The sequence below is a fragment of the Echeneis naucrates genome, chromosome 9, assembly GCF_900963305.1.
Source record: "Echeneis naucrates chromosome 9, fEcheNa1.1, whole genome shotgun sequence".
Lineage (NCBI taxonomy): Eukaryota > Metazoa > Chordata > Actinopteri > Carangiformes > Echeneidae > Echeneis > Echeneis naucrates.
Genome location: NC_042519.1, coordinates 20078390 through 20105697, shown reverse-complemented (window position 1 = coordinate 20105697; position 27308 = coordinate 20078390). Strand labels below are relative to the sequence as shown.

The window sequence follows — 27308 nt, the reverse complement described above, 5'->3', positions numbered from 1 at the left end:
TCGTCACATCGTGTTTTGGTGAGCAACAGAACATAATCCTTTTGTTTTGTTTATGAGAAAAGTTCCCACATACTTTATTTTTAAATTGACAGAAACACGCATCAACTGCCTTTCTTAAATTTGGTCCAGGGTTTTCATTTTATTTCTTTACAGTCGATGCAAAAAAAGTTCCCTGTGAATGACTGTCCTCTCCCAATGTGTCGGCCAAAGTTTGGATACTGCCAGTTACATTCACATTTATTATTTTGTGTCATTTATTCATTTGACTGATTTGACTTTTGCTTGGGGGGGAAATCCATCCAGCTACATTCAGTAATTGTTCAGTGAAAGTAATATTCAGTCACAGTCACTGCAGATAACTTGACAATAATAGAACAAATACCATTTTTTTTCCTTACATAAAACAGTCAGGAGGTATTTTGAAAAAATATCTGAAAAACTTTATCATAACAGTGTAATTTATACTTTCTTTTTAAACTCTTCATGTAATTTTCTTCAAACAAATCAGAAATCAGACCATAAATATCAATGTAAAGGAATGTTTTCTACAAGTCTGACAGTTCAGACACTTTCAAGGGTGAAAGAGATGACTTGCCTTCATGTGCTTGTCACTGTGCGAAGAATAAAAGCTTAGACCTTTTTATAAATGATTCCATCACGACTTGATGTTCAATGTGAGCAACATGTATCGTCAATATTTCTGCAACAGCATGGAGGAAGGAAGAAAGGGACCGTAGGTGGTTACATATGAATGATGCAGCAGCAAAAAGGTCACAAGCCTACAAGTTCACAGCATGAACGAAACCTCATTTGATACCTAACAACACCTTTTAAATTATTTTAATCACAGTGATTTCCCACAGACCTTTCAGTGCAGTCTTTGTTTTTAAGATATCTAAAATATTGGAAACATTCAACAAAGACATATAAATAAAATCTACAGAAAATGTTCATCTTTTGAAAAGCGTCTTTGCACAGATACAAATAAAACAACATAATTGTTGCATATTACAAGAAGTCATCATAATTCATTTGGTGACCATTTTGCACAACAGTGTAACTGGAGTAGATAATAACGCCTTAAATTTAACAGGGATGTTAATTAGTTTGCTTGCTAATAACAAGAATGCTGTCTCTAATAACAAGCCCTGACAGTATTTGGTTGGCTGTGGTCTGACCTGCTTGTTGTCACTTTCCTTTGAAGGAGGATTATCACCAGCAGATGTGTCTGCCGGCGCTTACGTCTCGCGTCTCGCGTCTCCCAGCAACAAGTAAGTAAAACATGAAGCTGTGTTCCTCCACATTTTTGGGATTATAGCTTTACGTGAATGTTCTTCAGTTGAGAATCTATGAAGACGTTTTTCAACATGGGTGTGACTTTGATCAGGTGATTAAAGGGCCATAGAACATTTAAATATACAGTCAAAAGTTTGGACATACTTTCCTATTCATTTGAATTGGAAAGTGCGTCCAAACCTTTGACTGGTACTGTAATACTATTTGTCTGTTGAACATCAAGTACTTCAGGCAGTGCTTATTCATGGATGAACATTACTGATTGGCCACTGTGGAAGTGGTGGGTTGTGTCTGGCTTTTGCTCTCTGCTTGCACGTGGTTGCTGGTCCCCCCATTGGTCTGTTGCAGCTGTATGTGGTCTGGGAGCAGCACCTCAACGGTAAAACTGATTCTCTTGGCTTGGAAGATGCTGTAGGTGTTGTCAAACCGTAGTACATCTGTGGGGCAAAATGGATTATTTATAGTGTCAACCTTGTCACTCACTGAGCAGCAGAGAGTGGAAAGTGTGAGTGCAGTGTTATGGAGCCGATTACTCACAGACGCCGGGGCGTTCGCAGGTCAGCGATCCGTCCTCAGGCACTAAGTGAGCATTGTAGCGCTGGCTGGGCACAACTTCTTGCATCTGAGCTGCCTTCTTCCATTCACCCTTTTTAGCCTTCAGGAATACTCCAAAGCCAATGTCTGCATTCTCACTGGCAAACTGCCACCTAGGAGGACAGGAAACAACATTTTTGTTTTCTTGAATGAATAAGGAAATATTAAATGCATAAAAGACAGCAATATTATATTTCTTCTACATTAACTGATTGTAAAGAAACCATGACAATAATATATGAAACAGGGATGTGATGTGATGGAAATTGGTAAAATTTTTATGAACCTTTATAATTCTCTGTGACCTATTTTCCTGGCAGAAGTAGTGCCACTAAAAGTTAACCTGAATGCAATTAATTTTGACTGCAATAGGAGAGTGGGTAATACTTTAAAAAGTGGTATTTTGTGCGCCAGCATGAAAGAAATTATTTACACCATCGCCACTGAGGTGTGCCGCTGACCTGAGGACGCAGCCTGGGAACAGGATATCGTAGTCCATCTGCTGGGAGGATCCTCGACTGACAGTCATACACTGCTCGTAGTCCACCTTGACATGGTCCCGCACATAGTAAGAGGGGGGAACTGGGCCGACGTGGTTTATCTGCAGCAGAGACAAAAAAGGGTCAAAATGCTGGTGTCAAACACTTGATATATGAAATGTGAGCGTGGTTGAAGGGCGAAGAAATTGAAAAGATGAAAGGTTCACTTACTGTGCTTCCCTGCCATTATAGATCTATGAATGCTTGTAATTTTGCCAAAAACTGTCCTTTTTAAAGATACAAACGTTGCACACAGCAAAGGCTCTTTAACATTCTTGTTTATTAACAAACAGTCAAACCTATTGGACAGAGTTTATGCTAACATAACTTGAGAAAATCTGCCATCTATTGATAATGTTTTCTTTTTGGAAGCCTCAGAAAGTTTTCAGTTTTCAGACGTGTACTGTTGTTTCTGGGAGGGGAGCATTATTATGAGGGAAGCCACTATTAGAAACCACTTCTCTAAAAAAATATTGCAAAAATGCCCAAACTTGAAGCTGTTATTTGGAAACTGCTGCAACAGAAGGAAAAAGATACAGAAAGGCATCATTAGAAGAACAAAAAAAAAGACACAAACATAGTCAAACTATATGTTAGTGTTAGAGAGCAACACTACATCAGGCATCTCCTGATTTCTTCCCAGAAATTTTAAAGTCAAGTTTGAGGAAAAACCCTCTTATACAAGATGGGTAAGGCTCCAAAATGCTGCTCATATCACTGCAATTGCAACAAACACGAACAAATTCAGAATATCTCCTGTAATTACCAAACAAAAGTGGTAGAAGTGATTTCTCTCAGACCTGTTCACTTCTAAGGAAGTTCAACATTTTGTGGAATCTTTTTTCTTTTTTTTTTCTTGCTCATGGAGCAGTGGATGAGAGAATGGACAAGAAACACCAGGCCGTCTTACGTCAGCTAGCACATTATATCTTGATTGTTTAATCCATGCGAAAATAGTTCAAAAAGGGTAATTTGTTGTTTATTTTCTGTGCAGCACTATTTCTTGTGCAGGTGCAGTTCCCTCTCTTTTCCTTCTGCTTACAGTCCTAGAGCTACGTGAAGTTAGTTGTCACTTATATTCAAGTGTGTGGCAACAATTCAAATAAGAATTCAACTTCAGCAAGACGGTTTGATTTAAAAAAAACAAAACAAAAACAACCCTCAGTTCTTGCAATCTAACCAAAACAATGCAATACAATGTCAAAAACACACAACTAGCTAACTAAAATAATTATATATATATATTAAAAAAAACAACAACAACAACAACAACAACAACAACAAAAAACCAGTACAAACAAGAAAACATTTTGGAGCTGTGCGTTACAATTTTCTCTGAATCCTGAATGCAGCCATAAATGAATTTCTCACTCTCCATCTGTTGCACATCTCTCCTGGGCCCAATTATTTATCTACAGAAACAGCGACAAACACAGGTCAGTTTTTTCATCTATCAGCAGGGGACTACTAAAGCTGCTGTTTTCTGCTCTAGCTGCTCAATACTGCGACTGCATCTCTGACAGCATCTCCTGAGCCGAGGCCCTTCGAGCCAGGACTGCAGCTACAATATGACCGTTAATGCATGGTCTGCAAAAACCGGAAGAAACTGTGTCATCACACAATTGCCACAACAAACTGTTCAGTGCTACCAGGCGAAACTATGGCAGTCCCTTTGCGTCAGTTCTTGTTACACATCAGAGATAAACTGTGCAGCTGCATTGATTTGTTCTGACACGGACATCCTGTCCAGGATGGTCCTTGTGTTGTCATTGACCCACTGTAATGAATCTAGTTCATTCATGTGCATCAGAATCTCCCACACAGCTCGTATCAGCAGAGTTAGTATTCTATGAAAACAGCTCCTCCTCTGTGTTTTGTGGACAGCTGCATGGGCGGCTGTAACATGAAAAACTGGAATGATGAGAACGCACATAAAACAGTGTTTACCACTGAAATATGAATCCACAGCATTTCAAGCAGTGTGCGAATGGACTGACCGGTCTCTGTCTGAAGCAAAGCTTTAAGCTGCAAACCTGAACACAGGATGGTGGCACTGAAGGAAAACTAAACCTGGGCAGGAGTTCACATATAAGCTCTAAAAGGGGGCTGATCGGACTGGGTCAGACCAGACTTGTCTCCAATGCAGGACTGTTAGATGTGAGACACAAAGCTGCATCATATCACCCAAAACATCTGAGCCACAGTCTTTCAAAGCAGCAATGACAAATTTCAATCTGTAATTTAAACATTGTTTATTATATTAAATTTAATATTTGTTTAATGTTTATTCTGGTGAATTTGCCACATAAAAGTGATCAAGAACAGAAAACGATATATTGATTTGAAACACACCAAAGCGAGACTGGACTTTGAACTGAGATTTTACCTGCTGAGTGAGACTGAATACTTCAGCTGTTACTTGTTAGCTCATTTTTCTCTCATGCATTAAAAAATATGTGACAAATTCAACCACGAGTGGTAGATTATTGTTACAAATATTAATTTGTAATTGTCAAAAATTCACTCACTTTATTTTGACTTCTTTCTACTCTCATTTTATGAATCTTATCGCGTCCTTGTGAGTGAGTCAGTGAGTCTATTCCTGCGATGGATACTCATCTCCTCCAGTTAGTCAGCCCTCTTTCCTACCAAATAAGCAGCACTTGTAGGAGCACAGAATGCTAAAAGACTGACTCACCTTGGTCCGACAGCGCGGATCTCCATCTGGATCTGTCAGTTTGCCCCCGTATATCGCTGGCAGCTCCTCTGCATCGATGTACTTCAGTAAAACCTCCTGCCAGTTAGCTGTCAAAACAGGAGCAAGAGCACACATTCATACTGATCTAAACTGGCTATTTGGGTGAACTTTTCTCCATAATAGAAGGCAATGATGTGCAAAGTCACCCCCGAGAATGTAAATCTTCTGTCTTGTGTTCTCACTCAGAAAGTGCTTGACCAGGTTGTAGGCCACAGGAAAGAGTTTGGGGGCTACAGGAGGAAAAAGTGAAGATGTGAACCTGCAGCAATTGAGCAAAATGCAATGAGTATAGCTTTCTGTAATAGACATTTACGGGGGCAGGAAAAATTTACCTTTAATAACAAACAGCCTCTTTAAACCCTCTGGGTAGTTGTCTTCAAACATCTGAAGGATCTGGTGATTCACAAGAACATGCTTTATTACTCAGACCGACTCATTAGTCTGTCTACACGCCGTGTTTGTGTGCGTCTGTACCTCTCCGTATGTTTCGATAGCAGGCTTCCATAAGTGTTTCAGACCCAGGCCTTCAACGTCATAGATCATGGTGATTGACTCCACATTCTTCCCCAGCTGGATGAGAACAGAAGGAGAGGAGGATGGGGAAATTTAATCTGTGGTGGGACAGAGTCCTGTAATCAGCTCTGGGGTTTAAAGTCAAAGCAGAAAAGAGGAGCCCAGAATCTACATGGCACTGGATAGAAAATCCGAGTTAAAACAATGTGATTTTATCGAGTAATAAATTCATCACGTCTGATGAAGGGAAAAAAAGTTAAATTAATCAGCGTTTCATGTATTTAATGTATAAAAATGTATTGTAATTCAATGAATCAAGATACTTTAATTAGTATGTGTTAATTCTAACTTTTAGCTGCGTGTGTGTGTGTGTGTGTGTGTGTGTGTGTGTTGGGGGGGTCTCCGCTCTCACCCTCTGCGTCTGGAGGGTACATTCCTTCTGTAGCATCTCACAGTCTCTGATTTTGGACTTGATGAAGTCTTGTTTGGAGGCAGACAGGAAGAGGCCTTTGGGGTCCACTGGTCCGATCACGTCGTACCAGATGGGGCTGCCCTCACGGTCGTAGCCACACATCCCTCCGGAGAGGTACTTCTCTATCACCTGTTAGGTGATATCACCAGGTGATAACAGGTAAACTTTAAATGAATACACACCGGGCTCTTTGTCCAGTTGGTGGATTTATCTATTGAGGTGAAATATTTCTTTTATTTTACCTCTGGTGGACGCCACTCAGTGATTATTGTGTCTACTTTCATGTGCTTCCTGAACTCCAAGTGCTGCAAAGGAAAAGATGAATTTTGTGTCACACTCAGCAAGAACTTTCTGGAGGTGAATGCAGAATTGTGACGAAGGTTGTGCGGCAGCAGATGCACCGGAGCACAATGTAGTGAATTAAGTGGCTTAGGAGGTTTTAGGCAGGAGGAAGCCATGAAACCTGCTCGATCAGCAGGAAGCGGATTAGTTGTGTACTGCTGTGTACACACATCAAACATACATGCAAACAAAAGCCTACCATCACACAAACGCCAAAAGGAAGAAAGAACTGACCCACATGCCTTTTTGATAAACAAATGCACAAGTTTGTTTTGAAACTTATTGGTGGATTTAAGAATTAACAGGTAATCTGAGCTTCTTCAGATGCTTTGTTGTGATGCTGTAAACATCGTACTGTACTTCAGGCCTTGGCTAACAAGTAGGCTAATATATGGCAATTTAGAAATATGACAATACTTTAATGAGCAACAGGCATTTACCATATAGTTTGACTTCTTGGTCGTATTAAAATAAATAGTAATAACTTTCACAATAGCATCTCAAATGCAGGACTATCTAGATGTTGGCGTTGCAATTTACAGCTGAAGGTGTGTTTTTGTCTTTATTGTAGGTAGTCTAAGACTTATTCAATGTTTTGGCGCATTAAACATTTCTTGTATTTGAATGAATGCCCTTGCTGGTGTGTGTGTGTGCTGAAAGTGTTTTTGCAAAGACATTAACCACTAGAAGTTGAAAAGTTGGCAGCTTTGTTTCTGTGGTGTTTTTCCAACTGGCTCACAGTGGACAAAAATCAGTTAATGCAACTGAAAGTTATGTGACTGTAAATCTTATTGTCCTCTTACGTGGTCGTTTAATCCCTTTTATCCATATCTTATCGCCTCAGGCTGCTGTGATGACTCAGTGTCCCCCAGCATTGCCACACTGTTCCTCTCTAATCTGCGGCCACTCCTGAGCTGATGGACTGAACAGTCTGTGATACCGGTGGCAGCACTTCACCGCACATGATAGAAAGGTCAGTCCCCGTAAGAGACCGCATTATGGTCTTACCCCCTCTTTTCAGATAAGTGCACGTTGTTTTACACAAAAATAGTCTCTGACCTTTCGCAGCATGGCCTCCGCCTTCTGCACATTGAAGTTTCGGGCTGAAAAAGTGAGGATAGAGATGTGATTAATACAGAGAAATGTGGTTCATAAGTCATGTGTAATGCAAAAAGCTGATTGCCAACAGAGACAATTATAGTGACTATAATCATTTATCTATAGCATCAACCCTACACTAAAGTGACAAGGGGACAAACTTTTAGAAAGACTGAAAATACCCCAAAATATCAGTCTGCTAAATTGTAAAATATTCATTTCATCCCTCCTCTTGTTTTACATGCACAGCATGAAAACCACTGTATGAGTATGGCTGATCTAGAGCAGAATGGATATATATCTCCTACTAAGGTGATTATAGCTCTGCAGCTCTGGTGGAAAAGCAAGGCGGGGGCTGTTGACCACAAAGTGACTGAGACCTACAACTTACTCCCGTAGTAAGTGGATTATACTGTAGCATATGCTCCAGTCTGGAACCTGAGCTGCAGCCTCGAGTGACCCAAAATTATAAAAGCCCGAAGCAGGAGCTGGCAGGAGACTGGGCCGTGTCTTTTTTTTTGGGTTAGTAATAAATGTTATTCCCTGATCACCTTGTCCTGCTGGATGAAAACAGCTATTTAGCTCATTTTAACTCTTCAATCAAGGAGATTACTGTGGCTTCATATCATCCCCAAAGCATTATTATAAGATTTCCAATTGATGCTTATTCAGTTTGAATAAATGTGGTACCACCACGCCAAAGTGTGGATCAGGGATCCAAATGAGTGCCCTGCCGCTTCCTGTAATGTTATGTAAAACTGTGATAAAAGTTAATAACACAGCTCAAGTCTGTTACGAGAACTTCCCACTATCTGATAAGGTTTAATGACACGGCCTTAGAGGAGGTATCAGGACAATGAACCCTGTGACCTTCTGTGACCACCCTGATGACCCTTGGTGTCAAATGTTTTAAACCCTCAAATGCTTTTTCACTTGAAATTACAACTTCAAAAGGAAATGAACATCGGACCAATCAAAAGAGCTTGTTACTGGCTGATTGGGATTTGGACAAATCATCTGTGATTTGCTCACTGATAGAACATTATGAAATTTGACAGTGGAAATAAAAGATGACAGGAGAGAGGGTGAAAAACACTAAAGAAAGAAATGCAGGTTTTAATTTAAAAAAAGAAAAGAAAATCAATGAGAAGAAGAAAACAAGTCTGAGATGTTAAATAAAACATTAAAAAATGGTAACTAAAGCTGAACTTTAGTATTGCCAACAGGGCATTTTGGTCACCAGACTTTATGTCTGATAGGCTTTAGAGACGGCAGCTTAAGGAATAGGAGTTATTAAAGTTTATCTGCCAATGTGGAGTCTTTCCAAGATAAAGCTACTCCTGTTGGGAGTGAGAGTCATCTGAGGGTGGACAGGGAAAACATTAGTTTAGCTGAAGAACAGGAGGAAGGTTGTTGGCTCATCTTCTGTCATATGGCCTGACTGTTCGTTCATTCATTCATTCATTCATTCATTCATTCATCTTGTACTGCTTATCTGTTTCCGGGTCGCAGGGGGTGCTGGAGCCAATCCCAGCTCACACTGGGTGAGGGCGGGGTCACCCTGGACTGGTCACCAGTCCATCACAGGGCCAACACACAGAGACAGAAAGAGACCAACAACCACTCACACTCAGCAATTAACCCAAACATGATGTCTTTGGACGGTGGGAGGAAACCCACGCAAGAACGAGGAGAACATGCAGTCCCTGCACAGAAAGGCCCCAGGCCGGGAACTGAACCAGCAACCTTCTTATTGTGGGGCATCAAGCGCTAACCACCATTCAGCTGTGCTGCCCTCGGCCTGATATTAAAGGGATTATTTGAAGTGGGGTTGAGGGAGGTACTCTAGAATCTGGATCAGAGTTTCCTCTGTTTAGAAAAGCGGTCACGATCACCGGCACTAAGGCTGAGCCATGTGTAGCTGTGGACCGGACCATCTGCAGAAATGTGTTTGAGAAAAACATCTGACCGCTGAACATGCTCCAAAGATAAAAGCCCCTAGAAGGCGAGATGAAGCATCAACTACTGATAACTGATAACCCAAAGTACCCCTTTAATGAAGTTTCCACAACAGGAAGTGCATGTGGGGCCTGTTAATTCAGTGTTTTCACTTCTCGATAGAATAACACCACTGACTTAATTTAAATATATAACTTCTCCAATTAATTCTGTTCCCCACAAGAGTTTTGAGAACAGAGCTGAGATGACTACACAACCATGTCACTGTGCTAACAGGATTTAACTGTGGTGCATTTATAGACATTGTGTAATGGAAAAGAAAAAAAAAATTAAAGTCAGTCATGATAGCTCACTGTGCACCACCTCAGGCTATTTTCTATAAAATCAATTAGCAGGCTCTTTTATTTACATTAATATTGACCGGGACACAACTAAAGTGATTCAGGAGGTGCAAACAGACCTTCACTGTCTGCGTTTGGGGTTGTGACGCCAACCTTTCTCAGGGGCAGACCGAGCGTTTAATAAGTGCCACGGTCATCTCATCATGTCTAATTCTAGAGAACAGTGGCTGCTCACTGCTGCTGTGAACTCCTCCTGTGAAACAACTCCTCACTTGTCATTAGAACCCGGGAGAGCAACAGGAAACAGTAGCTGATTGTCTCCTGGTAGACGGGCTGCAGCCCATCGGTGTGCACCTTTAATGCGATTATCGCTGGATTAGCCTGATGCACAGAGTGCCCGAGCTCTGCTCCAGAACTAATCAGAACAACAGCCCCTTTAATCACAGCCTGCCATTTCCTCCAGAGTCTGCACAACATCAAGCGAACAGAGTTAAAGAGACTCTGATATGAATACGTTTAAAATAAAAACTGAAGATTTAGTTGATGATTTTTCTCGGCTGTAACCGGAAAACCTGAGGGTTGGTGGTTTGGGCATTGTGTTCTTTCCCAACTGCGTTTACACGTGTTGCGTCATGTCCATGTGATAAACCACTGCAGCTTCTGCTTAATACACCAGCGCATTAAGACGACAGTAGATTTACTTGGTGGATGGATAAGACCGATTACAACATGAATGAAGCGAGAAGCAGCAGGTAGAACAGGGCTGTTTGTTTTTACTCACCTCTGAGCCAGCGTAACAGAAAGTGGTCATGTTGTGCAGGAAGTTGAGGAAGAATGTCTTGTGTCCTCTCTCGTAACTACGGCCAGAGGACAGAGGGAGGAAGAGATGTCTGATTTACGTGTTGCATATATGATCAGAAAAAGCAGCATTTCAGCATTCAAAACAGGCTTTTGGGGAAATCAGTAACTGAATCTTTACAGTTATCGTCATTAGCCTGCAGATAAAAGGCTGTCTTTGGAAACACAGCGTGGCTCTGTTGATATTTCTACTGTGGAGCTTTTCAGTCCAGATTAGCAGCTCTGACTTGTGACTCTGTTACTAATTATTTTACACACTTTAATGGCAGTGTTCAGTTTGCAACGTGTGCTTGTCCACCTTTCCGTCTGTGCAGACAGTTGAGACAGTGTGAAAAGATTTCAGGTTTAAACTGTATTACGTGGCCAAAAGTATGTGGACATGTAGACAAGTATGATTCTCCTTAATTAGCACTGAGAGACTTTGACTTAATCGTCAAAAGCCAGGAGTGTCTACACACGTTTGGCCATGTATTCCAATTTCCATCATTACAGCAATTACACTTGCTTTAATGTCACAAAGGCCTTAAAGCAGCAAACATCAGATAAGCTGTGATGTTAAAGTGAACCGTCAACCTGAAGCACGGCACTGTGGGAGACTGGTATCATTATCTAACACAGCAGCCAACGAGCATGAACGTCTCTGATTAGAACTGTTGACAGCTGCTTCGATGTTTTGGGCACCAGAGCAAAAGAACTTAAGTGAACCAGATGCAGAAGAGGAAGATGAATGCGGGATGAAGGTTGAGCAAATTAGCAAGTTAGACTTTTTCTGCGTGACCCTAAATGGAAGGACTGAAGTTTTGAAATCACATAAAGAGGAGACACCCTGACATCCCCTCAACCAAAATATAAAATGAAATGTAATTTACATTTATTTGTAAACATTTGTGTTTGAGCCACTGCTTATCCCTTCATAAAGAAACTGGGCTTTATATAAAATGTGAAATCGCCTGAATAAGAAACATCTTAAATTTCGGCTATTCAAGTTTCATTGGTTAAAAACTAAGTTAATCTAGACTAGTGAATAAAATAAAAGAAGTTATGGATGAAATACAGTTTCAAATTGTGTTTTTGTGTTGGGGGGGTTCAGATCAGTGTCTTTGCAGCCTTTGACTATTTTTCAATGGTTGCATGTTTTCTAAAGCAGTTGTTTTAGATCACAGCATAAGGCCGATATTTTGAACATTTTCATGCAACCAAAGTGTTTCCTACAAACACATTTATTTATTTATTTTTTTTTTTTTTTTGGGGGGGTGGATAGATTTAAACAGACATTTTCTCTAACGTTTATAGAGGTGAACCATGATGGATTGAAACTGATCTATACAGAAACATAGAAATTATTCACTAACCAAAAAGGAAGACATTAGACTCAGTAATCAATAAGGCCTATTAGGAAATCTGAATGAATCATAATTAGGAGAGTTTATGTTGATAGTATGTAACACTAAATACATAATCTACTATACAAGCTGTCAGCTGACGCCCCAAAGGAAACCACAAGTGATATAAGGAAACTGAAGCAGCTTAACTTACGTCACGAGCCTGCCATATATAATAATAATAATTATTATTATTTTATTTTATTCTAATTAATTATGACTCTCACCTGCTGAAGTGCCTCAGCCTGTTTGGGACTGAGGTCTCCGACTCTCCCGCTCATGATGGGAGAGAAAGTCGGAGTCGGATTCAGAGTCCCTCCCGGTCAGCGTCCCCGTTAACCGGAGGTGGGTTCCTGCTCGGGCTTCGGGCAGCAGCCTCTGTCAGCTTCTGTCAGCTTCTGTCTGCTTCTGTCTGCTTCTGTCAGCTTCTGTCTGCGGATGGAGGAAAGAAGATGTAAACATGAGCGTCAGATCCAGGCCAGCCGGCTGACTCGGCCAAAGATGGGCGGGCTGATAGGACGCTCACTTCGGGCGGAAACATTTTTTTTATTTATTTATTTGTACAAGTTAAAAGTATCTTTTAAAAATAAACAAATAAAGTATCTTTGTGAATGAAAGGAATCTTGTTTGAGTCATATTGTGTTGTAAAACAACAACAACGACAACAAAAAAAGATGACCATCGGCATTATAAGAAAATAATTTAAGTTTGTAACCGCTGAGTGAGTCCCGACAGAGTAATAGACGATCTTTGTTAATAGTCCGAAAATCTCGCGCATGCCCACAAACAGAAACAACGAAGAGCGTTTTTATGTGATTGATGAAGCGATTGATAGCAATCAGATGCTGTGGCTGCTTATTTAAAGATTGTTTGATTTTGAACTTACTCAAACTAAATGTTGGACTATGGAAAAGCAAACAAAGTGTTTGTGTGAGGAGACGTGAGAGAAAGGAAAAAGTTAGGGATTGTGAGTTTCTTCTTCGGTGGTTTAAACACACAGTCGCTCATCTTCTGACTATAATCCCCGACAGGATTTCACACTTTAAAATCACTGCTTTTTAATTTACTTTATTACTGTTGGAGACACCGAAATAATACTGGGCCCTGAAGTTAGATGCATTTAGTTATGTTATGGAGGGGCAGAAGAATCTATAACATTTTGAATTGATTGATTTTCCTGTTCGGTCAGACTAATGAAGGTGGATGTTCGTCTCGTTTTGTTTTATAATAATTATAAAAGAAATGTGCAGTTTGATAAAAATGGGATCTACACTGTATGCAGAATATATGTACTAATTATAACTGCTCTTTCACGCTTATATTATTAAATAACAATCTCTATATATGTGTCTAAAAATATTTCACATCGCTGAGTCAACTGAGCTGCAGTCAAGATAATAATCTCCCCGCCTCTTCCGGTTGGGGCCGGAAGTAGGAATCTCTTGTTTACACCGCCGGACGCTGCCAGGCGGAGAAGACCTTCTGCAGCTTTTCCTGCAGAAGATGGAGGCTGACAGCTGATCGTGTTTGTGTGTGTGGATCTCTGCTGTGTGTTGTCGGATCATGGCTCCGGCCGGCCCCTGGGGCCGCCTCCTCCCGCTGCTCCTGCTGCGGTGCTCCGGGCTGCTGGTGGCGGCGGAGCAGGTCGCTCTGGTGGAGGTTTTCCTGGAGGAGCCTCCCGGTGTCAGCGCCCTGCTCCAGGGGGAGGTGGTGGAGCCCGGCCGGGGCAGCAGGAGCTCCGAGGACCGGGAGGAGCTGGAGGGGGAGCTGGTCCTGGTGAGCCCGGTAACGCAGGTTGATGTTATTCTCAGTTTTATGCCAAATGAGGCTGAAAACCGACATTTATCTCATTAAACACAACAGACTGCAGATTACTGCCATCAAAGATTATTTTGTTAACAATGGCTGGTGATCATTCAGTGTAAATGTGGTCAAAGACCTCCACAACATGATCAAACTGCAACAATTTAAGGCTGAACTACAACAGTACACATTCCTCCATAGCAATTAACAATAACTGCATCTCACAGTGAATTCACTTCCATCAAGACTCTGCTGTACTTTAGAACTTGAGCCACAATGTTTAGCCAACTAAACAGACAGCTGATTAAAACAAGCACTCATTTCCAAAATATGTTAAGCAAAAAAACTGTGTTTACAATAAGTCAAGCGTGTTTGTATTTTTGCTTCTTCAGCCCTCAGAGGACTTTTAATTCCTGTTTTTGTTTGTTTGTTTGTTTGTTTTCTAGATTTAATGCGTTTTCGTTGAATATAGAAGCTAATTGGAAGATTACCAGATTATGATAAAAAGCATTAGCTTGCAGCTCTGAATGGCTCCAGCTGTGGGGCCCAGAGCCGGCCAGCCTCTCAGCACATCTGCTTTCAGGCTTCTTGTTGGCAAAAAAGGGTTCGCAGAGCAATCCAGTCTGTTTAAAGGGAAGGAACATCTGACACCATGCCGGTTTCCACGCTGCAGCTGAAGTGCATAACTTGTTTTCTGTCTTCAGGTTCAAGATGAGGAGACACAGACGAGCGGGGGAAAAGAGGGGGGCGACACCAACGAGCAGGAGCTGTGGATCGGGGTGGTGCCTGTGGAGATGGACGACAGCAAAGCCTCCACCGGGAACCAGGAGTCCTTTGCTGATGCCATGGTCAATAAAGTGAGTTAGCTGGGAATGATTTTCACATTTCAAAAAGAATTACGTTCATAGTTGTGTGCTACTGCCTCATCTGCTTCTGCTGTGATGACAAAATTCATGCGTTTCCCAGAACACCGTTCAGTAAAGCTCAGTGTGACCATGAAACTAAATGCAACTATAGCAGCAACAGACTTAGACAAGATGTTCTTCAAATGTTACCTTTTATCCCATGAGCTTGGGAAATCTAAAATCTCTTTTCAGACCTTTAAAGTCAATAATGGCAGTATAAAGAAAAACTGCACAGGTAGATGGCTGATTAGTTTTTTTTTTTTTTTTTACTAAATGTCATCGTATTCTGGACGTAGATCTTCTGCAGTCAGTTGAGAAAAATCATGAATCTGCAATGAGCCTGGCAACACTGCGATATGTGTGTATTAGATTTACTGTTGCAGGTTTTCATGTGATTGATTTATTAGGGTCTTCATCGAAACAGTCATGACAGTGTGAGTCATCAGCAGTGGCAGTGTTATTCAAACTCCTCAGTTGTAATGATCTCCTCTCTGTGGTCCAGATGAAACGAGCCCTGGTCCTCGGAGCGTCGGCGCTGATCATCCTGGCTCTCAACCAAAACACCGTCAGTGAGGTAAAAGTTGAGACACAACTGGAAACTACTGAGGAACTGTTTGGATCTCACTTCTCTTCTTCGTCTTAGTTAGAAAACATGAGAATCATTTTGACAGAACGATGAAGTTGGTGTTACCTGAGTTTATTCTGCCTCTCCTCGGTGCAGATGGATCTGTCTCAGGTTCTGTCCAAACCCATCATTGTGATCCAGACGTCTGAAAATGTCACAAAGCTGATCGGTGCTCTGCTCAGGTACACAACACCTGATCACCTGGTCACATCATGCTGCTGCTCTCTGTCATATCAGTGATCAAGAAATATTTTCAATCAGAGGAGTTGCATGATGTGTACGAAATAACACAGATTATATTTTACACTTTTACACACATCAGTTTAAAGTATTGTAACGCAGTAGTTTTCTACTGAATATGAAATATTTATATCGCTACATTTGTGCAACATCACCCGATTTGATAATTTATTTATTTAAAGGAATGAAACTTTCCAAATCAAAGCAGCCCCACCAAAAACAGGTACTTCACAACAGGTGTTAATATGCAGCCATATTCCCGTTCTATTTCATATCAAATCAGAGAAATCATCAGTCATTTTTAATATCTGTAGTTTGGATCAAATCATCTCAGAGCTGATACCTGATTCTTGTGTTTTTATTTTCGAGCATATGAATACAAAAAAAGTAGAAAAGTGATCCTGATTTTCTGATACAAACTGGCCCTTTAATATCCTCCAACTTCAAAGTGATGGCAGAAAGGCCTCGTGCTCCAGCTATAAAACCCTGTATTAGTCCCTCAGTGGGGAAATGTGCACCTTAGAGCAGCATTGGACATATTAGAGAGAACAGAAGCACACAGGAATAACTAGATGAGGTAGAAAAAAAAAGAAGCTGCCAGAGAATGTATAAATATATAAAACAAGCATTCCATCAACAGATATGTACAGAAAATTGGCAGTTGAATTGCACAATTCATTAAGCTCAGTAAATGAGTGAAAACCCCAAAAGGTTTGTATTTTTTATATTTTTACCTTCAGGGGCCTTCAGGCAACAGCAAAAATCACCTACAGGACGATCCTGCAAGACAACCTGGTGAGAGCTGTCATGATCAGCTGATAGTTGTTTTCAGTTGTTAGCGCCCTCCGGTGGCGGGGCGCAGATGACAGGCTGAGCTGACAGTGTGTGTCCGGGCAGGGAGCCACGCTCACCCTGTGGTCCAGCTGCGGCCGCTCCAGAGGTGGGCGCTACGGAGAGTGGCAGGGGGTCATCTGCACGGGAGAGACCAACTCCCAGGTCCAGGTGGGGGGAAAGCTTGAAGCTGCACACCTCTAACACGTTTAAATGAAGCCAGATAGTTTTGTCACACAAAACAAAAGCTGCGAGAGAACCCAATGATGACGCTCTGCTGATCTTCTCTTTGTGCTTGTAGAAATACCTGCAGCAGCTGTGGGACACCGTCCTGCTGGTGGCTCTGATCCTCAGCACCGGAGTCATCGTTCAGGCTCGCTGGCAGTACCAGGACGACCAGCTGAACGACAACTTGGAGGTAGATCACACGAGTGAACGCGAGTTTTAGTGTAGTTTTAGTACAGTTTGAACTCCTGCAGTGTTTCTGCTTCGCTTGCACTTTAAAGTTCAATTTAATAAATAAAAAATAAAACAAAATAAAATCGTTTCCATCTTTAAACAATAGGTGCGTGAAAAGTTATGGAGACGGATATATTTAAAGTTGAACAGCAATTTGTTGTAATGTGAAAATGAGTAAACTTGTGCACGAGGATTCAGGTGAAACTGGCTCCTTAAAATCAGATTCACCACAGATCACGCTCATTAAGCCACACTGACACAGAGAGGACGTTTCGTGTTGCCTCATCTTTCTTAGATATGTCTCAATATTATCTCCATTCGACAGTAAATCAGTTTAAAAGCTGCTTTTCCAAACGAATGAGCACAAAGAGAGAAACATAAATAGTTTAATGTTGTTATGGCACAGTTGGCGTGACGTTCTGCTGTGTGGTGTTCAGCTTCTTCCTAAACAGGATGTTCTGAAGAGGATGTCATCTCTAAAGACCAAAACGTACCGTCAGCCCAAACCGTGGTGCGACCCGTCCCAGGCGGCCGAGGCGGACAACTGCGCCGTCTGTCTGGAGCCGTTCAACAACAACCAGGTCGGTGGACGCTGAGCTGAGCGCACACACACACACACCCATCACACGTTTATCCAGCTGCTGGCCTGCTCGCTCTTCTACATCTTCTGCATACTTTGACTTCTACACACGCTCATACGTATTAAATTACAGCTGCAGGTAAAAGATTACGTACAGGACAGCCACTTCTTTGGCTCTTTTTAGGGGAAATTTTAAAAGCTGCCTACGACTAAAAATTAAAAAAAAAAAGGTATAAACTAAATTGTAAAAATTAAAAGCAAATGAAATAAGATTACAAACACACTTTAAAACAATATATGTAACTGTGTTGAGACATTTTCCAATCATCGGTAATATCCGAGAGTTTAGTTTCTTTAAGGCCGAGAATTATGAATACATGATGTGATTCCAATTGTTGGTTTCCTCTTGTGTTATTCATGTCGTGCCAGTGTCTGCGCGTGCTGCCGTGTCGTCACGAGTATCACAGGGAGTGTGTGGATCCCTGGCTGCTGCTCCAACACACCTGTCCTCTGTGTAAACGCAGCATCCTCAGTGAGTTCACGTCCCGACTTAACGCACAGCTACACAACTCTGATGTTTAAAAACCATCATCATTTATGAAGTAATATTCGAATACCTGCAAGTAAAAAGATTCAGATTAGTAAGAATATTCAGCAGCGAACAGTTAGAAAACACGGAGATGTGCGAAGCCGGGAGGAGAAAATTCGTGGCATTCTCTACAAATAAATAAAAAAATTAAATCAGGCCTAAAGCATTAATGATCGCTGCTGTCACCTCAAACAAAGACAAAAACAAAAGAAGCAATCCACCATGACAACAGTTTTGTTTCCTGTTCACTTGAAGTTGATACATTCTGTCAGCTAAAAAAGAAAATGTGTTTCTCAGAACGTTTTTATTTTCCAATTGTCTCCAGGCGGCATTTGCAAAGACAGTTAACGATCACCTCAGCAGCAGCTCTGGAATCGGCTCCTCCACGGTGAAACTCCAGCAGCCTTTTTGTTTGTTTGTTTGTTTTTTTTTTTAAACTAACCTCACTGCTTCCCCCTTCCAGCAATGGATTGTGGGAGCAAATCTAAACTTCTCACAGGAGTTCAGAGTTTGACCTCTGACCTTCTGGTGGGTCTGCAGACGTACGTTGGTATTATAATCACAATACTCTGAAGTTACTGTACCGGTACTGTTGTGTTTAAGCAGTACGTCTTCCTGGGATCATGTTACTGTATAGTTGTGTAAATATTTTGTTTGTATGTGTGATTTACAGCAGTGAGAAGATGTTGTGTTCTCTTCACACAGCTGAGATACAAAAAAAAAAAGAAATCTGGCTCTTAATCAGCAGTTGTCGTGAACAAACATTCAGTGCTTTCTGGTTTTAAATGTGGAATGACTGAGTGGCGTCAACGTTCACTTTAGGTCCAAACAATGTCACTGAGCAGCATACAAGCTGGAACACTGAGTTCAGACGTGTCCAAACAAAAACTTGGTTGATTTGCAGTGTGATGTTAGTCGTAGAGGTTCTGTAGTTGTCTTGCAGAATTAACTGCCACAGTCGGTAGCGTATGTGGAAAAAAGTGTTTGCACTTGTCCTTAACTTGCCTTATTGCTTTAATGCAGCGTGAGAGAAATCCACCAACACACCTCCTGAGTTAAACTTGGAAACTTTAGACGTTCCTGTTTCTGTAGCTGATTTAGCTCCACAGGTGCTTTGGAGTCTGTGGCCTCAGCTTTGTCGGATTTTCACGCCTGTTTGATTCGTTTTTTTTCTTGAGAAGTTCACACAGACAAGAAAAACTCTGGAAGCATCAAAACTAAATGTGACTTTATTTATATTAATATATTTGTAAAACATTATGTCCCCTTTTGCTCCTCAGGCAGCTGTGCAGTTAATCAAACTAATTTAAATCCTAACTTTGTTTTTGAACAAAATATCTTCGATCTGGTGAGATAATTATGTGATGAAATGCGTCTGACTGATTTCTGTTTTTATTTGATTGAAAAAAAAAAATGTCATTTTAGACAAATTAATGATTCCAGGAAATTATGTGAACTGAACACCAGAGCATGGGGAAAAAATAATTGGCAATTTACTTCCCAAAATAATTTGAGACAAATCTCATCTGGCCATTGAGGAAAATATTTGTAATCAGAACATTTGGCCTTTTGCAGCTGGATTTCCATTCAAGTTTCCACAACATTTAGCTGCTAAAGCAAAAAGTGAAATCCACTTTTATTTTTGTTTGTTTTGTTGTTTTTTCTGGCATCCTGTGAGAGATGAGCCAAAGACAAAGGATGTCCAAACATAGTATTATTGTATTTTTTTTTATGTTCTTTTTCTTTCACTATGTCAACTCCAAAAAGCTATTACATGTGCTTTTCTTTGTTACAAAACGCTCTTATAGATCTGTTCTCTTCATAGAAAATAGTCTGTGCACGGCGACATGTAGGAGGCTTTCCTACAGCTATTCTGAGAGACAGGGCTCTCATTACAGCATGAGCTTCCAAACACGAACACCACAGCATGAGGAGGAGATGGACAGAGTCTTTAGGCTTCTTTTGGTTTTGTGAAAGCTGGACGATGGTCGTGTGAGCTGGGCGGATGACATCACATGCGAGCAGTCCGCTGCTGATGTCCAGCCTTGATCACTCGGTCAGTAATTGTTCTTCCAGCTTCAGAAGGAACTGCAGTCTTTCTACCTGAACCCTCTCCTTTGTATTCTCATATTGTCTACTTGATGATGTCAAAGAAAATTCAGTCACTCTGGATCTTAATAAACTGATTTGTTACTTGGCAAAAAATAAGTCTTATTCTTTGTCTTCAGTCACTGGCTCACACTCAAAACTTTGGTTTTTAATGAGCTATAAAAAGAAAATGATTTAGGGCATTTAGGACACGTTCAGAGTCTCAAACGACGATATGATAAAGAAAGCCTGTAAACTCTCAGCAGCCTTCCCTTCTCAGGTAAAGACAGACTCCCGTGGTGGAGCCTGCTCGACCCAGCGCTACAGCAGAGTCTGATTTGTGCACCTCAGTCCGTCTCACAGCTCAGGAGGGGATCATGCCTTTGTTCCTCTTGCGGTCGGCCATGGTGCGCCGGTTGTGGTTGGCCACGCGGTTCTTGTTGGCCTCTTTCTTTCGACGGTCCAGGAACGTCTCCATGGTTTGACCTTGGCCCTTCGGGCGGCCTACGACGTTGCTGGGCCGCTCCGGCCGTATACTGGGAGAGAACGATGGAGGGATGTAAAAAAAAGTGTGGCTGAGGTTTATTTAAAACTTAGTTCAAAATGTTTAAATGTTCTTTTGTCATTTGGGGAAAAAAAAAAACATCCAATTTGAACAAAGAAGAAAAAACTAAGCAGCGTTTTTATCCTTTTTGTGTGTCAGTGCATTCAGTTTTAACTATATAACCCAAAGTCACACATTTGCCTTCAAGGGCTTCACAATCCAACAGAAAACGAAGCTAAATTTGTGCTTTAAATTGTAAATTGGTGTAAGTTGGAGTTCAGTCTTTACCCTTTCCTTTGCTGCATGGCAGCTCTTCTGGCTTCAGCTCTTTCCCTCAGCAAAGCCGGGTCCTGCACAAACTGGTCCCTGTTTACATTGTTCTGAAATCAAATGGAGTTGGAAAAGTCAGAAAAGAAAACATGACCGAACATGCAGACCGTGTTTGTCACTAAAAGCATTCATTCAAAGAGACAATGTACTGGAAAAACCTCAGTACCTGTAAAGTGTCTTCCTCTTCTTCCTCTTCATCCTCCTCCTCCGGTTTGATTCCTTTTCTGAGGACCTGTGGGACTGTGAAAGGCCTTTGACAGAGCAGAACGACAAAGAGAGACTGTAAAAAGTGCACTGAATGCAATTTGCATCCCCCAAATTTCAAATGATTAAACAGAACAGAACCTGCTAGTTAAATTCTGCAAAAACACAGCTGAGATTCACCTTATGTTCAGCAAGCTGTCTCTGTCCAGGTCATTAGCTCCCACTTGGTTCATGTCGTAGGTATCATCGTACTCGTCATCGTAGTCGTCCAGGCCGTATGCAGCTGCAGACTCCCCCGGCTCGAGCTCGATCTCGTCCACCACCGTCTCGTAGGCCTGATAACGGGCTCTCTGCTCTGCTATATGCTGCTTATCATCCAGCATCTCTCGAGCGCTCTCACCTTTCCTGCAGGAGTGGGGGAAGGTTTTGAATTCAGATTGAGGAGCTGCTGGTACATAAAAGGGGCCCGGGGCTTTTTTTTTTTTTACCTCCTGCCCTTCCAGATGCGGGACGTGTCCACATGGTCCCTGCGGAATACGTCAAACTCATCATCATCAAAAACGTTGGATCTGTTGCTCAGGACACTTGGAAGCTCCTCCTTCACCGGTCTGGGTTGATTAAAAAAAAAAAAAAAGCATGGTTAAACATCGCAGCATCACAGCCTTTAATTTTGATAGTACCTACTCCATTCAGCTCAAATGGTCTACACTGTGTACTTTGCGTGTGTACAGAGTTGCAGGAAGTATAAAGCTGGTGACAAAGGTTGTGTCAATACACTGTCTCATCAGCTCTAAGCAGAAACTGCTCATCACAGCCATATGGGACCTCTGAACTCCATGAATAAGAGGTCAGCTACAGCCCAAACAAACAGAGAGGGGGGGGGGGACAACAACAACAACGTCTGAATTGTCAGAGTTTTGACTGTTAGAACAAAGAGGCTGGAATTTGAACTGCAGGATGATGATATGTAAACTGTCAGTGAAAAACGAAAATAAAACTTTCTGCTGGATGATGTGATTTGGATTATACTTAAAGCGCAGTGTCACGTCACCTTGGCATGGATCGGTCCAGTTTGTCCAGGCTGGGAGCTAACCGGTCCTCCAGGATGTTGTTGATAACCAGCTCAGAGTTGTAGTTGTACTCCTCCAGACAGGCCAACAGGAAGCCTTCACCCAAATCGGGCAGCAGGTCTCTGATACACGACAGCAGAGATTCCAGCTCTGCACTGCTCAACGAACACACTGCGCCCTGAATGGACAAAAAAAGTACATAAAAGTCGAGCCATGTCGTACGTGACATTAAAATGTGTTTGATTTCTGGAACATTGGTCAAAGATTTGAGTAATCAATTATCCCATTCATCAATAATGAAACCAATCCTTAGTTAGACGAATAATAACGAAACTCACATTGTTTCCTCTTCGGGGAACATCCATCATGGCCTCTCCTCCTGCCACCTCCTGAGGTGGAAAGCTTGCTGACGAGGCAGCAGCAGCTCCGCCCACTGCTCCCTGATTGGATGACAACAACGAGGAAGGATTCGGTAGTTTACGTCGGCCCACGCTCTCCCAGGCACTTTCCACCCCCTGGAGCAGGTAGGACGTCCTGGTCTCATCGCTGACAAACCGGTGGTTCAGGAAGAGACCAAGTATCATGACTCATGCTGTAATTCTTACATTGTAGTTTAACATCGGCATGTAAATGTGTACAGAAGTTGGAATAAGGTGTTGATTTCCCATCATCACCCAGAAATCTCATTTGTAGGCCTCACTGCTTGGAGTCTGTACAATAGTAGTGCTGTTACGTTGATAAGGATACATGACAGGAAGTGCCTGCTGCAGGAGGCTGATGTCGTCGCTGAGTGGGAACACCTCATCATAGTCTGACAAGAACCTGAAAGGTCAGCCAGCCGAAAGTATTTTAAGCAGGGTGCAAAAAAAAAACATAGAATGATTAGAGGCGTCTGCTTTTCACTTGTGAAACAAATATCAAAGATGAAGCGAAAAACATATCAAACAAGCTGCCTGACAGACTGACGAACGTCCAACAACAAACCTCACCTTTTTTCAGTTAAAAAAGATGTGAAATGTTGTAAGAGCTCCTCAGCAAATGTTTGCATGTTTTCTCTCCTGCAACACAGCCAACATTGGCAGGTTATAGTGTGCATTGCTGCGTCATCCTCATACTGCAACCGCACATGCTGAGAGTTTGAGAAAGGCAGCTCACCCCTCTAGAATTGGTTGTAGGCAGGTGTGATGCAGCAGCAGGTGAGCCGTCTCCACCATCTTGCGACAGGAGTGGGACAGCCTTTTCCACAAGTCCTCCTGAAGACTGGGGGAGGATTTGGGGAATTGTTTTTTTTTTTTTTTTAATTTCCATTTCCATTTTTATTTTCCTTTATCAAATACCTTAAGTAGACTCTCACCTTTTATCGTCAAAGTTTCTCTTCCTCACTGCCTTCTCAAGGTCAGGCACAGTGGTCTCATAAAACGAGGTCAGTCTGCCAGAAGGAAAAAAATAGAATCATGAAGGGTTTATACAGGGAAGGGTGACAGTGAGAGCTACTTTCTCTTTGTGTTTACCTGCTGAGGAAGCCGTGGGAGTGGAAGGTGGAGCAGGCTGCAGGGAAGATGTCCAGGAAGGCATGGATGGTGGTAGTCGAATCACACAGGTACAAAACTATGTCTACAAGTTCCTAAGACAGAAAAGAAAAACACATATTGGCGTGTTTCCTGAAGCCTTAAGAAAATACTCCTACCAAAGACAGACAGTTTATAATTACCTTAAAGGACAAGTTGATGACACAGGTCAATTATTTTTTTTATACCTATTGGGACTGCTCTAATAAAGAACATACTGAAAAAGATGCTGTTAAATTTTTCAGATGGGGCTGCAGTCTGTCTGACCTGCTGGCTCATGGTCATGGCAGTGGGCTGCTTGTATGCATTCAGCTTCATTGGCTCCATGGCAGTGGCTCCTTCACACCGAAGACCACACTTCTCCAGGACTGAGTCAAACACCTGAAGTTGACGGGAAGAAAATGTAAACATTTCACATATTTCCACTGGGATGTTTTTCTTACACTTTTCAGAAAAAAGTTGTCTTTTCCAAATCTGTTGTCACCTGTAGCACAGTGGGCACTGTCTCATTCAGGTCGCTGTAGTAAGATGGCTGCTGGGTAAAGATGTTGTCTGACAGGGCATGAAAGTTAACAAGATGAACGAAAACACAGCATTTCTGATTAAAGTACAGCAATATGTACTATCCATTTAAACCCTACATTTATTTTTAGAACTGCTACACTAACCAGTACAAGCTTTCCAAAAGCAGCTCACCTATCATCTTATGCAGCAGCTGGCTGTTGCCCTTTCCAAAGAGCACACACAAGTCCAAAATTTTGGGAATGTCAAACAAGAAGTTGTCGTAGATAATTTCTCCAAACACAGCAGGGGTAAGGAAGTTATCCTGAGGGATGAAAAGTGCCCAATAATACAAAACAAGACAAGTCATTCTGCTGTCAAGGCTTCGTATTTGCAATTTTCAGGAGCAATGCTAATGATGAAAAAGAAGAAACTACCTATAATGGCACAACACTTGACTAATGTTTTCAACCAGTGGTAATTGATGCAGATAATAATTTACATGCATAACATTTCATATTCGGGTTCTGCTCCTACCTTTGACTCTTTATATGTAGCCATCCTCAAGAAAGTTAAGAAAACCTCCTTGTGGATTGACCGCTGTATCTCAGCCATTGCTGAGGAGGAAGGCAGGGCAGTGAGGTCGAGGCTCCGGGGAGCATAACGCAGGTATGAGTCAAGACATCTCTGCAGGGACTCGTCAAACACAACCTGGGAGAAAAATCCGCGAGAATGAGAGATCATTTAAAAGAAAAAAGTAACAGGGTTAAAAAAAAAAAAATTAGACTGCACCCAGATGTTTTATGTAAACAGTCCCCCACCTGGCACCAGAACTTGTCATGAGGCAGTGCGAGCAGCCACTCCAGGTCTTCCATAATGAATCTAGCATGATCCAAAAACTCCTCAACCTCAGCAGGAGAGCCGTTTTCTGGTGGAGGTTTGTAAGGCACAAAACATCGGTCCTCCTTCCTGTCTGGGTGCTGATGTGGAACAAAAAGCAGAGGGTTCAGTTCTAATGAACTAGAGAGGTAGTTGTTCCTGCAGCACCACAGATTGCTGCTGAGGTATTTGCATGCCAGCATGATGAGAGCTGACTCACCAGTGCAGGCAGTGTGTGCTCTTTTCCCAGTGGACCAGGCTCAGTCACTTGCCGCTCATCCAATGGCACACGGGCAGAGGCCATGTTTTCACCTTCTCTAGTTTTTTCCTACAATATCAAGGTTCAAAAGTAGTTAAACAACGTTATTATTAGCTAATCGGCTGAAAAAGGCCATTAGAATCACTTAAAATCCAATGTGATATCATCTACATAAAATTGTCTAAGACAGAAGAAATAAATGACTAAATTGGGATATTGAAGTCAGAGAACAAAGACACTGCTTGAAAACATCTTCTAACATAATTTCCAGTTTTGATATTGGTGATCCACATAGCAAAAATCATGTACCTGCACAACAACCCACTGCCTCACCATTCATAACTTTACATCAGCATATGGTACGGTGAAAATATTATTGTATTTAAAATGCAACAGATCATTCATATTCCTGATCAATTTGACAGTCACTTTCTCAATTGAGTGAAAATTCGACAGACTCATTCCCTGAGCAGAAGCTGCCCAGTTTACTGCATTGAAGAAGCTGAATCAATCAATGTTTAGTAATGTTTCCCTTAAAAATATGATCCTAATAGTTTGTCTATAGTCTTCTGTTGACTACGCTTTGTGGCTTTGAGGTTAAAACATTCCTAATTTACTTTTTTTAAACCTACACATTATTTTCCCCTTTAGTTGTACCTTACTTCCTGAGGAGATTTAACACAATTCATTGTCATCATTCAGTTTTTTGTTTATGTAATAAATATAAGAAGAATACACGACTGCCTCGCTGTCTTGTGTCAACATACGTTTACAGCACTGACACACCGGCTTTTGTTTATAAGCTTTACAGTAAGTAAACTCGCCTTTCAAAAAAAAAAAAGCAAAGTGCAAAGTGTAGAAGAAACATTTAAGGCTTCATTAAACGAACTGTGAGCCTTTTTTTATATGTATATATACACATTTCCGAGGCCTCTCCCCGACCAGCTGAAACAAACCTAACAGCAGCCGGACAGTTAGCTGGTGGAGCTGACAAGCAGAGCGAACAGCTTTCACAGCTTACCGAGTTTGGTGTCTTGTGTTTAATAGTCTAATTTCTGAGGGGGAGGAAGCAACAGCTTGTCTTCTGTTTTCAGCGGAGGTAACCTGCTCAGAGACGTGTCAGCACGTTAATGAATGGACGGCGGCTAACGTTGGCGTGACGCGGCTAACTTCAGCAGCCGTTGGCTTTGAAACAAAACATTTCTTATCACATTTTACGTGAACTAATAAACCATTAATAAATGTCCTCACCTCTTAGCGCGACTGCCTGTGACTGTTTCAAGCCATTTCGTCTACGCCGTCATAGCTTCGGACAGTTTCAGTTTCCAAGCGTTTCTCCTATCATCTGTGCTGTGGAGGGAGGAAGTGACGCAGCAGTTAAAACTACAAGAGGAAGTGACGTAGAACTCGGGAAACTACAAGCGGAAGTTACGTAGTACCATACAAGTGTTAAACGTGTATTGAGCGTTTACATGAAAAACTATTTTTATGTGACTATTGATATGTAACTAACTATTTATATATGTGTTTTCTCTAAATATATATATTCATTCCGTATTGTTATATCTTAGCACTATTAAAAAATGAACTTTCTCTCTCTCTCTTTTCCCTATTTTGTGAAATGTGTGCTGAATATATATTTCTTTTTATCTGATACCTTTCTCCACTATTTTTGCATTTT

The 27308-nt window shown here is 41.5% G+C and overlaps 3 protein-coding genes across 8 annotated transcripts; 1 reads left to right on the top strand and 2 right to left on the bottom strand.

The window, feature by feature from the left end:
• Positions 1-599: 599 nt before the first annotated feature.
• Positions 600-12571, bottom strand: sec14l8 (SEC14-like lipid binding 8). 2 transcript variants are annotated; one of them, XM_029510657.1, is made up of 12 exons: positions 12380-12571; positions 10694-10769; positions 7574-7617; positions 6415-6477; positions 6113-6301; positions 5662-5757; positions 5520-5580; positions 5334-5417; positions 5128-5234; positions 2352-2491; positions 1834-2003; positions 600-1733 (listed from the first exon to the last, which is right to left on the bottom strand). In XM_029510657.1, the coding sequence occupies exons 1-12, from the start codon at positions 12431-12433 to the stop codon at positions 1552-1554; spliced, it is 1266 nt and encodes a 421-aa protein (XP_029366517.1). In that variant the 5' UTR covers positions 12434-12571; the 3' UTR covers positions 600-1551. The 2 variants fall into 2 exon arrangements, with proteins under 2 accessions (XP_029366517.1, XP_029366518.1); XM_029510658.1 differs by lacking the exons at positions 6113-6301; positions 6415-6477.
• An 853-nt stretch (positions 12572-13424) lies between these two features.
• Positions 13425-18971, top strand: rnf215 (ring finger protein 215). 4 transcript variants are annotated; one of them, XM_029510877.1, is made up of 10 exons: positions 13425-13937; positions 14660-14812; positions 15363-15434; positions 15582-15667; positions 16466-16520; positions 16623-16727; positions 16858-16974; positions 17453-17596; positions 18015-18127; positions 18510-18971. In XM_029510877.1, exons 1-9 carry the CDS (start codon positions 13716-13718, stop codon positions 18111-18113), a joined length of 1053 nt encoding a protein of 350 aa, XP_029366737.1. In that variant the 5' UTR covers positions 13425-13715; the 3' UTR covers positions 18114-18127; positions 18510-18971. The 4 variants fall into 4 exon arrangements, with proteins under 4 accessions (XP_029366737.1, XP_029366734.1, XP_029366736.1 ...); XM_029510874.1 differs by having other exon boundaries at positions 13426-13937; positions 18025-18127; XM_029510876.1 differs by having other exon boundaries at positions 13426-13946; positions 18025-18127.
• A 406-nt stretch (positions 18972-19377) lies between these two features.
• Positions 19378-26995, bottom strand: ascc2 (activating signal cointegrator 1 complex subunit 2). 2 transcript variants are annotated; one of them, XM_029510872.1, is made up of 19 exons: positions 26879-26995; positions 25589-25696; positions 25311-25469; positions 25027-25200; positions 24685-24814; positions 24473-24540; positions 24256-24369; positions 23932-24044; positions 23775-23849; positions 23576-23680; positions 23410-23478; positions 23168-23242; positions 22759-22966; positions 22402-22598; positions 21839-21958; positions 21531-21755; positions 21313-21397; positions 21105-21196; positions 19378-20808 (listed from the first exon to the last, which is right to left on the bottom strand). In XM_029510872.1, exons 2-19 carry the CDS (start codon positions 25670-25672, stop codon positions 20637-20639), a joined length of 2265 nt encoding a protein of 754 aa, XP_029366732.1. In that variant the 5' UTR covers positions 25673-25696; positions 26879-26995; the 3' UTR covers positions 19378-20636. The 2 variants fall into 2 exon arrangements, with proteins under 2 accessions (XP_029366732.1, XP_029366733.1); XM_029510873.1 differs by lacking the exon at positions 26879-26995 and adding an exon at positions 26649-26667.
• Positions 26996-27308: the final 313 nt, after the last annotated feature.

Excerpts from the sequence above, each read along its gene's own strand:
- rnf215 (XM_029510876.1), top strand. The coding sequence starts at position 13,716 with ATGGCTCCGGCCGGCCCCTGGGGCCGCCTCCTCCCGCTGCTCCTGCTG. Across the intron at positions 15,668-16,465 it reads CTGATCGGTGCTCTGCTCAG|GGGCCTTCAGGCAACAGCAA; the intron begins GTACACAACACC and ends TTTTACCTTCAG. Across the intron at positions 16,975-17,452 it reads AGCTGAACGACAACTTGGAG|CTTCTTCCTAAACAGGATGT; the intron begins GTAGATCACACG and ends TGTGGTGTTCAG.
- sec14l8 (XM_029510657.1), bottom strand. The coding sequence starts at position 12,433 with ATGAGCGGGAGAGTCGGAGACCTCAGTCCCAAACAGGCTGAGGCACTT. Across the intron at positions 10,770-12,379 it reads AGGCTGAGGCACTTCAGCAG|TTACGAGAGAGGACACAAGA; the intron begins GTGAGAGTCATA and ends CTCTGGCCGTAG. Across the intron at positions 6,478-7,573 it reads CGGAGGCCATGCTGCGAAAG|CACTTGGAGTTCAGGAAGCA; the intron begins GTCAGAGACTAT and ends TTTCCTTTGCAG.
- ascc2 (XM_029510872.1), bottom strand. The coding sequence starts at position 25,672 with ATGGCCTCTGCCCGTGTGCCATTGGATGAGCGGCAAGTGACTGAGCCT. Across the intron at positions 24,541-24,684 it reads GCTGCTGCATAAGATGATAG|ACAACATCTTTACCCAGCAG; the intron begins GTGAGCTGCTTT and ends ATGCCCTGTCAG. Across the intron at positions 23,243-23,409 it reads TCTTTTTTAACTGAAAAAAG|GTTCTTGTCAGACTATGATG; the intron begins GTGAGGTTTGTT and ends CTGACCTTTCAG.